This window comes from Ictidomys tridecemlineatus, chromosome 13, assembly GCF_052094955.1.
Source record: "Ictidomys tridecemlineatus isolate mIctTri1 chromosome 13, mIctTri1.hap1, whole genome shotgun sequence".
Lineage (NCBI taxonomy): Eukaryota > Metazoa > Chordata > Mammalia > Rodentia > Sciuridae > Ictidomys > Ictidomys tridecemlineatus.
Window position 1 is genome coordinate 37,555,766 of NC_135489.1, and position 12,318 is coordinate 37,568,083.

At 36.7% G+C, this 12,318-nt stretch overlaps 1 protein-coding gene and 1 pseudogene across 1 annotated transcript in view; one reads left to right on the top strand and one right to left on the bottom strand.

Moving 5' to 3' along the window:
- The window catches only part of Ccdc178 (coiled-coil domain containing 178), a 395,200-nt gene that overhangs the window by 133,361 nt on the left and 249,521 nt on the right, over positions 1 to 12,318 (top strand). Inside the window, exon 14 of the mRNA XM_078030207.1 lies at positions 8,692 to 8,875. Within this exon, the coding sequence (XP_077886333.1) occupies positions 8,692 to 8,875 (184 nt within the window). The remainder of the gene's footprint in view (positions 1 to 8,691; positions 8,876 to 12,318) is intronic.
- On the bottom strand, positions 6,823 to 8,205 carry LOC101975639 (lamin-B1 pseudogene; annotated as a pseudogene).

The window sequence follows — 12,318 nt, forward strand, 5'->3', positions numbered from 1 at the left end:
AATAAAAACATTAAAATTATAAACAAGTGAATATTGAAAAAAACCCAAACCTAATTAATTGGAACTTTTAATTAAATTTTTCTGACATAGTTACCTTTTTCTTTATTCGTGTTAGTTTAAAACCAGTGTGGGGAAAAATAAGTGTGCATGCTAAAAAGTCCCAAAATATTTCATACAAATTAAATTAGTGAAAATATAATGTATTATAAAATCTCAGATATAAAAACCATATTGAAATAAAACCATGGACACATCATTCAAAATTAATTACATACCCATATGTTAGACTATTTTAGAACTTCTTTTAAGTAGTTAAACTGTAAATAAGTCACCACTCCCATTATTTTTCAAGAGTTAACAGGATGATGATTTATTTGTAGAGGCTGCAATTAGAATATTATTGAAGTTGTTAAATAGCCTTGAATACATAGAGTGGATCCACAGGAAACTGTATTTTCCTACCCATTTAGCTGTATCTTACCAGCCTATTAATTTTCTACCTCTTAAGAGGCATTGAAAGTATGTTTGTCACATAGATAGTCCATGAAGAACTTGGACTCTCACATTCCCAACAGTATTTTCTCTTTTCCTACAGCAAATACCCTCTCTTATTGGTTTTACTTTAGATCTCATCATTGCCAATAACAGAGTCACTTGCTGATCTCAATTTAAGAATCCACTCTCTTTCTAATTTTCTTACCCTTACCCCGGAAATTATTTGACACTTTAAGACAACCAGTGTTATTCTTAATACACTTGTCTATCTCACCTCTGGTTGTTCTTTCCTTTTTTTACAGAATTTAGTTATGTTTTCTTAGCATAAGCAATATTTAAATCAAATTCAACACACTTTTTCTATGATTTAAAAAGGCCTATTTTTCCACATCAATGTTTACAGCAGCACAATTCATGATAGCTAAACTGTGGAACCAACCTAGATGCCCTTCAGTAGACGAATGGCTAAAGAAACTGTGGTATATATACACAATGGAATATTACTCAGCATTAAAAGACAATAAAATCATGGTATTTGCAAGTAAATGGATGGAGTTGGAGAATATAATGCTAAGTGAAGTGAGCCAATCCAAAAAAAAAAAAAAAACCCAAATGCCTAATGTTTTCTCTGATTTAAGGATGCTGATTCATATTGTAGTTGGGGGTGTGACATGGAAGGATTAGATGAACTCTAGATAGGGCAAAGTGGAGGGAGAGGAAGGGAGGGGGCGTGGGGGGGTAGGAAAGACAGTGGAGTGAGATGGACATCATTACCCTAAGTACATATATGAAGACACGAATGGTGTGACTCTCCTTTGTGTACAACAAGAGATATGAAAAATTGTGTTCTATATGTGTAATATGAATTGTAAAGAATTCTGCTGTCATATATAACAAATTTAAAAAAGAAAAAGGCTTATTTTTGATCTAAACAACAGCTTTACTTCATTGAATTATTTCTAGCAGTTGAATGTGACTGAAATAAAATAACTGTGCTAATTATTCTCACAGGGTTGGATGTTGGCTTGATTGGCCCTAAAGGTATAGCATATGGTGGCCAATTTATGGAAAAGAATACAGTATCATTAAAAGAAATTGCAGGCCGTCACTATAATGCCAGTTGACAGAGGTCCTGTTATAAACAGTAAAAGAGAATTGTCTTAATTTTTCTTCACAAAATTTTAAAAACATATAACCATAAAAATACATAAGCATATAAAAACACAATCAAAGAACTTTGCAAGGAGCTGGGATCATTTAGAACATGTCATGTTTAAGTTTCACTAGCATCACCATAAATTTACTTATAAGTAGAACTTAAAGTCTATGAACAAAAATCACACTTCCAAGAAATTTCTAAGTGTTCAGCTTTTCTGATGACTGTTTTGTGCCTTCTCCCTCTCTTCAATTATTAAACCCACATCACCCTCGTTTTGGCTAATAATCTCTCATATAATTTATACAGTATACATGGAATCAAATGAGACTTACTTCTGTTCTCCCACCAAGCCAACTCACACACAATATAATCATCTTCTCTTTGACTTGAGTCATTATTTCTCTTTACTCTGATAATATTTAAACATTACATAATATTGCTTACATTATGAAAAAGGTAAACATAAAATAAGCCTTTGTCCTGCATCCCACCTCTGTTCTTCCGTTCTTTATAGCAAATCACGTAAAACTCCTGTTTCCTTGAACCAGTAGTTCATTCTCTATTCAACCTATTCCAACTAGGCTTTTATCAAGCTATCATATTCTAGATCCATCATTTTTTTTCATTAATTTGAAGATATTTTTATTGTTTGATTTGGTGAGACATCTGATGCATTTTGGATATAATTTCTTCATAGATAAACTGTCTTTTCTCTTTGGAAGCTAGAATATTCTTCTCCTGTTTGAGAGTTCTGAAATTTCATGTGTGTGTGTGTGTGTGTGTGTGTGTGTGTGTGTGTGTGTGTGTGTAATTTATCCAGTTTAGCATTAAGTAGAGCCTTTCATTTGAGGATCCATGTTAGTTTTTAGAGCTAACAATTTTTTAGCTGTCATTTTGCCACAAACACCACCTATGTATGCTAATGCCTGTTCTATGATGTTCTGATAGAGGGCAATCTATCAGTTGCTTCTTATATTGTCAAATGATGTTTATAATTGTGCATTTTTGTATACATATGTTGGGAACATGTAGTCAGAGCCATAGAAACAGTATTTCTTTTTTGTTTGGATTGTTTCTTTTATTATTATTATCTGTTTTCATCTTCTTATTAATGGTTCTCATATTGATATTAAAGTTGCTTCCCCAATGATTATTTTAAAATTTCCTGAGTGGTTTAGTCTTAGGCTTTTATCTTTCAGACAGCACTGAAATTTGTTAAAAGACATCTATTAAAATAGTGACACCTTTTTAATTAAAAATCATGTTTATTCTAAACATTTCTAATAAAATCTGGAGTTATTTAGCTCTGACATAGTATTCTGGGCCTTACACACATTTTAACAAAAATTAATTGTATATTGAACACCTTTACAATTGTCCCATCTTTTTACAATTACCTAATGCTTTAGCTGTGTTTGTATATCATAGTTAATTTTTCAAAATCAATGCTTATATCTATCTGCTGGTATTTCTTCTTCATTTTTGTATGCATACCTTCTTTATTTACCCTTTTATTCCCTTTACATTTATCTGAAGTAATTATGTGATGGTTTTTATATGAGAGCCTTGTGGTAAATTTTCTTGACCTGTGCCTATTTTACTCATCAATCTTGAATAATAATTTGGCCCTGTATGGAATTCTCGTTTGACATCTGTTTTTGCTTAGCTTCAAAGAGTCATTTTCTTCTGGTGTCCATTTCGTCTTGGACTTGGCATCTCTTTTCTCTATGTGACTCTCCCCCTATTTTCTTTAACATACAGTTGTTTTGTCACCATATCTTTAGCTATAAAGTTTTGTTTATGTGATGTTCGGTATTCACAACATATTTTGTTGTCTGGCCTGTGGACTTTCTCTGCCCTTTCCACAACAGATCTCCTTATCATAGTTTTTCTTCTACAGATCAAAGGGGATGCCTCTTAACAGACAAGCACACACACTCTACCTTCCACTCCACACATGTGCTGTGTTCCACAAAGCACAGAAATATGTAAATGTGCATACCCACATATTCTCATACATACACAGACATGCATACTGATACTCAAATGCACATACAATAGATACAAAAAACATACACAGATGCTTCTCAACTTAAAATGGAGTTACATCCTGATATATCCATCATAAGTTCAAAATATCACAAGTTGGAATGCATTTAATACACCAAGCCTACCAAACAGCATAGGTTGGAAATAGTAGGTTATAGAGTATAATTACTGAAGTATAATATAAGCCTACTCTGTGGGTTGTTTACCCTTGTGATGACGTGGCTGACTTGGAGTTGTGGCTTATTGCTACTGACCAGCATTGCAAGAGAGTATTGTACCACATACCAGGAAAAGATCAAAACTCAAAATCTGAAATACAGTTTCTATTGAATGCATACAGCTTTTGCACCATCTTAAAATCAAGAAATCATAAGTAGAACCATCGTTAATTCAGAACAAACATAACCACACATACCCTCACTTTTATACCTGTACTATATGTGGACACAGATGACATACATACATTATGTGTGCTCACACAAACACACACACACACAACACACACATACTTTTTGTGGTACTTTCTGGATGAATATCTTAGTACTTCACTCCCACATTTTCATCTAAAGCATTCCTTGACCCTTTTCAGTCTGAAATTCATCTGGTCTATTTCAAAACTCTTTTTTTTTTATCATTTCTTCCCTTGTTATAATTTGTTTTCTTCCACATCTGCTTGTTTTTGTTTCATTTCTGATGTGTGTCACCATTTCTTTTCCTTTTATGGTGTAGGTATTCCTTTATTTAGATTTTAGAACATTTAAAATACTAATTTTAAGATATGTCAGTGTATCATAAAACGAATAGCATCCAGAGGGGTTTGGATTCATATATTTCTTAATGTGTCTTTTGTCTTTTTCTTAAATAAATAGGTCTCTCTCTGTCCCCCTTATACACACACACACACACACACACACACACACACACACACCCATGCTCATCTATTTCCGATTGAAGGTTTGAACTTGTTTCTACTTAACCCTGCTTGATCCCAACTCTCCCCTCTTTAAAGCCTGTCATTTATGTTGCTCTTTTCTGATTCACAGTGATGGCTCTAAGATAATATCAGAGATAATATTAATGTAGGTGCTGACATAGTAGGCAGCTTGGTTGACTTCTTGACCTCAGGATCTAGTCATCTCAGGGCCCTAGGTTCTAGTTCTACAAGCCTACAGCCCCGCCTAGTGAGTTGGTCTTTTCACAAGCAACCACAGCTCATGCAGAACCTGCTATGAATCAGTGCACATTATCCAGGTCACTCATCTGGTGGGATAATTCAGTTAGTTTTCTGCTGCTTTTCTTCAAATCCTGCTTTGATCCACCCCCACCCCATTGTTATTCTACAGGGATGATTTCCCCATTTGTAAGCCAAGATATCTTTGGCAAGCTGTGAATGCATGCTCTTTTCCCCTACATCACCCTTACTTTCTGTCTTGGAATAAGCAAGAATGAGGAATCAGTGCAGCCCCTCATCAGTTGAATTTACTTCTTGTTTTTCCCCACAGCTGAGTTGGCCACATTAATCCAGTCTTCTCTGTGTTCTGTTAAACAAGTCCTAATCACTCACTTTCTCCCTGATGGTACTCTCTAGAGTAGAGTAGAGTGCTGTTTGAACAAAGTGTGGTCTGCAACCAAGCATCATCAACATCACCTGGGTCATATTTGCAGATCTATCCTACAACTTCTGAATCATATCCTGAAAACAGAGCCTAGGATTCTGACGTAATAAGCTCCCCCTGTGACCCTTAACATCTATTCAGTTTGAGAAACACTGTCTAGTCAATAGGGGTAGCTTACTTTTGGGTTGCATATTAGAGCCACCTGGGGTGCTTAAAAGTGGTGATTCTAGAGCTTTACCCCAGACCAATTATATCAGAACATCTGGAAGCACAACATCTTTAAATGCATTGTACAGAGAGGGTTGAGAACCCCTGCTCTAGTCAAGTGTTTCTCAACTGGATGATGTTGTGCCCTCACCAGGAGACATTTAGCAATGTCTGGAAACATTTTTGTTTGTCATAACTGAGATGGTACTGCAGACATCTAGTGGGGAGATGCTGCAAAACATCTCGCAGTGACTGGCATATTTTCCTTTAACAAAGAATCATCTGACTCCAATGTGATAGTACTGAGGCTGGACAACTCTGCTCTAGTTCATGTTTTTGGTTTGGCTATTCCATTTAAAATGTGCTCTAGTAAAAACATCTTCAGGGAAGGCAAAAGGGGAGATGCAAGGGAGGAACACAGAGGGAATTTTACTTTCAGGTTATGACTCAGAAGATGTGGTCGAGATCTGACAATCAGGCTCCTCGGGTGATGCTTCTGACAGCTAAGCATTGGGACCTCCCAATTCTTTCTTTCTTTAATAGTAAAACAGCTTTTTTTATTTGTTAATATCACATGAGAGATTGAAACATGTTACACTCTTTTTAAAAACACCACTAATGTATTTTAACAGAGAAGTCCCATTCCCATTTTCCTCAGGAATTAAGAATCTAAGAGAAGAAACCATAAAACAATGTTTTGTGGAATCCTTCATTCAGAGTGTTAACATAAGGATTAAGTTAATATTACCTCCTTGAAAATTTTCTCTTTTCGTTAAAAAAAAATTTTTTTTTTGAAACTTGATTGCTTATTACGGTACAAAAAGTTCAGTGCAAAAGTTCAATATATTGAAAAATGGTTACCCTTCCCTCACAGCATTGTTACTTATAGCAGACAGTAATCAAGAGCAGATTGCTAATCTAGATGGAGCAATCTTTAAATTACACCCAGACACACAATAGGTTTATTTTCTCTCCCCTCCCCTTCTCATAGGAACTTAAAGAAAACATATATTATACGTGTTAAAAAAGAAAGCCAAAATTTTTTAGGGAGCCTTTCTACACGATACACAGTACAGTGTCAATAAATTCGTATCTTGCAACAAAGTGTTATGGGTATGATTTCATTTACAAAATTTCAGTGTTAAAAAGGAAATCAAGTTCATCAGATTTGCAGCTTAAAAATTCACAATACAGGAAATATAAAAATATTCTGTGCTTCTAAGAAGACTCTGCACTGTATATAGGTAAGGATTACCATACATGTTTATCTTGAGAAAGACAGTCAACTGGAGAAGTTTACATAATTGCCCAGCTTCTACTGAACGCTCTGGAAGCTCTCGGCTGATGGAAAAGTTCTTTCTCAACAGTCACCCTGGTTGGTTCTTCCTTCTCTTCCTCCTCCTCTTCAGGTGTGGGTAGTTTTTAAAAACTTTGCTCAACCTCTTCTTCCTGAGAATTTTTCAATATAACCTTCAAGTTATATTGCCCTAAGAATTCTGGTTCTTCCAAATGAGGTCGGTGGGAGGATTGACTGTGACACCAGCATTTGCAGCCCAAATTGCCACAGTCTGGCCTGCCTGGAGCACCTATCTGGAGGCATATTTGTAAGTGACTGATGTGTCTCTAATTTTCCTGATCATCTCCCAGCCTCCCTTTGGTGGATCCTGTTCAGGAGCATTCATCAACTGAATACATTTCCCATCCACATCTATCTCTTCAACACACACATTCCCAGTGGCTGAAGTGGAATGAGTGACACTCACACCTCTGCAGACCTCTGATTCTTCCACATCAACTCTCTCCTGCTTTCCTCTAGCTGTGCCCACACTGCGACTGGAAGAGGCTGGGGACACTCTCACACGGGAAGAAGAGTGTGTGCAGAGTTTCAACCACTCTTTCTCTCCTTCTAAGAGTTTCCTACAAGTGATGATTTTCATGTCCAGGGCTAGCTTAACAGGAAGAAGTCATTCATAATCATTCAGCTTTTGCTGCATCTGATCCCTTGTTTCTGCCTCCCCCACCCCCCCCATTAGATAGCTTGTGAGAGGAGTTGTCTCTTTTCTTTAGCAAACCAGTCTTCCAACTCTTAAATCATTTCCAAACATGCTCTAGACTCTTTATTGTAGATTAGAAAGTCGAGATGAAAGGCCTTCCATTCTCACATGACCTTCCTTCCGTTCTTCCTTGGCACTGTTGACACTGGAAGTCTTAGTCTCTGAGGACAGTCGGAGGTTCTCAGGTTTGGCATGGAAATCTGTTCATCCTCTTCCTTGAACAGCCTCACTTACACATATTGCTCTTTTGTCTCATGAAGGGCTTGAGCCAGCTTGTATTTATACTGGATCTGACACCCAGAATCACCTCTGTCAAGCACGTTTCATGCTTTCTTCTTGTCTCATTAATCTCCTCTTTGTTCATGTTTTTACAAAACTCCAAGTCCTCCTCCATAAGCTCTGACCAGGATTCTCCAAATCCACTTTAAGTGAAGTTTCATCTGCTTGTCTTTTGGCAGCCTCTGAGAGGCTTCCACCGGGAAATCTGATCCTTCAAATCCTCTAAATCTCCCTCTAAACTTTTTAAATCACCAAGTGCAGTGGCCAGAGCTGTGTCTTTAGACCTCAGTGCTGCTTCATATTCTCGAAGCTTGCTCTGGGATCCATTAAGATCAGATTCTTTCTTAGCATAAATTCTATCACTGTGAATAAACTTTTCTCAGTTATGAACAGCATATTAGATAAGAACAACTTACAGGTGGAAAATTTTATTTGGGGCTCAAGATTTCAGAGGTTCAATCCACAGCCCACCAACTCCATCTCTGTTTCAGAGAATGAGGAAGAGCAACACGGCAGATGGATGGGTGAAGGAAAGCTTCTCCCCAATTCTTCCTTGTTGAAGTTCTGAGATTGAACACAGCCTGACAATCAGGGTTAACCAATAGGAGATACAGAAAAAGAAACAGAAACTTAGGACACATTTTCTGTATTCAAATGTTAGTTAATTGGTTATTTTGTATTTTTGGAAACATCAAATATAATGTCTTCCCTTTTTTATTATTAATTAATATATTTGCCTAGTATCTATTCTCTTAGAATAACCATATTAATTTGCCCCAATATACATATAATTACAATCATTATATTAATCATTTGGTTTTATTTTTTACAGCAAACGGAGAAAAAATGAGTATGAGATGGAGATTCAATCTTTGCTGAAAATGAAAGCAAAGAATGAAGAGTTTCTCAAATATCTCTACAAGGAGGCGTATCACATCGGTTCTCATTTCCATCTAGCCAAATATAAAGTAGAAGGTTTAGAAGATAAAATAGCAGAAGCAAGAAGAAAATTCAAGGTTGTATATCTTTATATATTTTTTAATTGTGAAAAAAGTCATTAACCTGAAATTTATAAAGTTATTCTTGAGAATTAGATTTAATTTATGGGTTAGTAGGTTTAAAAAAAATCATTTCTGATAAATAAGAAGAAAATCACATCTTGGCAGAAACCCAGCTTACATAAAAGATCATGAGAGTTTCAGTGTAGAAAGTCAATATTTGCTATTAATTATAAACTACTTGGAGCACCAGGAGTGTGGTGCTTGGTTCAACTTCATCCTGTATGTCTAACACATAATAATTCCATCCATGGTATGAGCAGGATATTCTGAGATGTGCTCTTGCACCTTGTATAACGTAAGAATACGGAGTACCTACATCCGGCTTCCGAGTTACTGATTCCAGAGCACCAGGCAGTTTGTAGATCACAGTGCTGTAAAAAGAACTGCCCACATGCTTCAAATCCACTCCTCACTGAGCAGAATGAATAGTTGCCCCCTGCCATCTTTTGCAAAGTCAGCCCCACTTTTCTGAAGCTGGGGACCACTTCAGGATAAAAAAAAAAAAAAAACCAAAACACAAAATAACAACAACAAAAAACTTTAACAATTCACACAATTTACTTTTGAGTTTGTCTTGTGACAAATGTGATAAATGTGTACATTCTAAATAGCCCATTGAAAGTAATAGTAGCTATTTGTTGAGGGCATAGTAAGAGTGATGCCTTGGGTAAGTTACTTTCTCCACATTGTCTTTTTGTGGAAAAGAACATGTTGCTATTCCAGTTTCTCATATGTGAAAACTAATATTTGATAATGATCAATATCTACTGATATACTAATTCATATGTGTTGAAGTGTCCAACTGAGGGTAAACCAAACTTTTCTGGGAAGTGATTAATTAATATAGATGAGTAACTTTAAAAATATTCATAATTTGTAACTGTAACATTACTCAAAAATAAAAATCTTAAAAAAAATATCCAGATAGCAAAGATAAACAAAGTCAACAAAGATACATGCTTAAAGATATTTATAACTGGTTATGTTGCAAATAGCACGAATAGCACGGTCCTTGTCCCCAAAGCCAATCCAATAATGGGGGAAACAGTTTTGAGAAAAAGGAAAAAAGAAGGTTTATTGCTTTGCTAGCAAAGGAGAAACACAGGGGACTCCTGTTCCAAAGGCTGTCATTCTGCCCATCATGGGGAACAGGGTTTTTTTTTTTTTTTTTTTTTTAAAAAGGTGATTTAGAGAAAATGAGATTAGGCAGGAGAGACCAGGGAGGAGAAGATTAGGGAAAAGAATAGCAGAGAAGCTCTAGGAAAAAGAAGATCAGGGAGGAGAAGATCAGGAAGGAGAAAGTTAGAGAAAAGAGGATCAGGGAGAAGAAGGTTGGTAAAAGAAAGAAAACATGTAAGTTTCAGAGTCACAAGGGATATAGTCAAAGCATCAAGTGAACCCCTGTTAACAATTATACAGTAGCAGACTATAATAATAATGTAGGTTACATAATAATATAATAACAGAAAATAAAGTCCACGAGGGAAACAACGTAGCCTATCTTGTGCACACTGCTGCATTCCCAGGGCTTAGAACAAAGCAGATAACAGAGCTTTATGGAAATGATGAATATGTTGTTGAAATGTGGGCTAGGAAAGTTTAAATAAGAAAATAGTAGAAGAGTGGTTAAATATATAAGGATAAATTACAGATGAATTCAAAGTGGGATTTCTAAAAAATCAATGGGACTCTGCTTTATTTTAGTGGTTGTAGAAAGATCTTAGCTTGAGTCTCCCAACTTCAAACTCAGAACCTAAAAAAGAAGTGACATCCAAAGGTCACAATGAATATAGATGGGTTTGGGGATTCACACTACTTTAATTGATGTGACTCTTTGTAATTTAAAAACATTTCTACAAAAGCTGCACGTGTAAATAAAAAAAGAAAGAGATATATTTTTATATCTGAGAGAAGCTTGGCCACCCAAACGTGTACCAACAACACACACTCAGAGCCAGAGCTCCCGTGTCCCAGGAATTCAGTGCAGTCCTCAGTTGTTTGCACAAAAATCTCACGAATTTTCTTTTTAAGATTTCAATTTTCTTTTATGATTTCTTTTAAATTTTCTTGTAAGATACTAAGATTTCTCATTCTTGATTTCAACTTCCCATGAGTGTTCCAGCGTTTTTCTTGGTTTTTCTCTGTCTCTGGAAATAAACGAATGCTATCTCCTTGATTCCAGCTGAGCTCTGTTTATAATTGGTGTCGATTCCCTTTTTGCTTTTCGAATGTGTTTCCAGATAAACAAGCGCTGCCTGTGCCATCTATTCTTCAGTGTCTTTCCCCTAATAAGGGAGCCTTCCAGTAGAATGGCTCTCTGCTGCCACCTTCTGGTTTCTGCCTGCTAAAGGACAGGCAGCATCCAGGTCAAAGGTGAGGTTTCAGCTCCAGCACTTTCCTGCAGCAGAACTGTTGCCATTCCTATTCCCCAGGCTCCATCTTTGGATCTCTTTTTATTCTTTTTCTTCACAACCCCCGTGGAATAGTTGTGACAGAGACCTGGGGCTGGAGGAGCTTAAAATATTTACTCTCTCACCCTTTACAAAAATGTTTTTGAATCCCCTGCTCTAAAGAGTTCAGTAATGGCAAGTGTGGGAAGCAGTCGCTGCCTCAAAGGCTGTTGGGGAACCCCAAAGAAGGAATGAGAATGGAAGAGGCTGCCATTTCCACAAAGCTGAGCGAGATCTTACTGCAGAGTGTACGGTGGTGTCTCCATCTTTAGCCACCTGGCAGTGTTGGACAAATTTGATGGGAATGTCTAGGCAGAGAACCTCACCAGAGAGCCAGGGCCACCAGCTCCCCATGCACCTGCTGACAGCAGTTCTGCAGGAGGAAAGAGAATAACAACAGTCCACTGGGACAAGGAGGTGGAGTCCTTTGCTGTGCTTTGTATGTCCTTCCACACACCCTCTGCTGAAAAAGCCTAACTTCATTCTAGCTGGCAAAAGAAATGGTTCACAGGAGCATCCAGCTCCATGTTGCAAATCACAAAGTAGATTTGCTGAGAGCTGTGGTGCACACCGTAGTACGTTCAAAGCCAGTCACAATAACTTAGTGAGACCCTGTCTCAAAAAATAAAATAGAAAGATCTGAGGATATAGTTCAGTGGTAGAGCATCCCTGAGTTCAATCCCCAATAGTGGAAACCAAACCAAACAAAGTGTAAGAGTGGATTTGGAGCCAACAGACAAAAATCTTTTTAACAAGCACAAATAGGTGGACGTATGCAAATTTCTCTAATCTGATGGATTGTTATTACGAATAACACCAGGCCTACCATTTATCCATTACAACATTTTTGACTTCTTGACTAGTAGAATTTCTTACATTTTAAAAACATTGTCTCTTTCATTTCATTGGCATTTTTTTTTTAGGAGTCGAGGCCAGTTACTTGGTGGA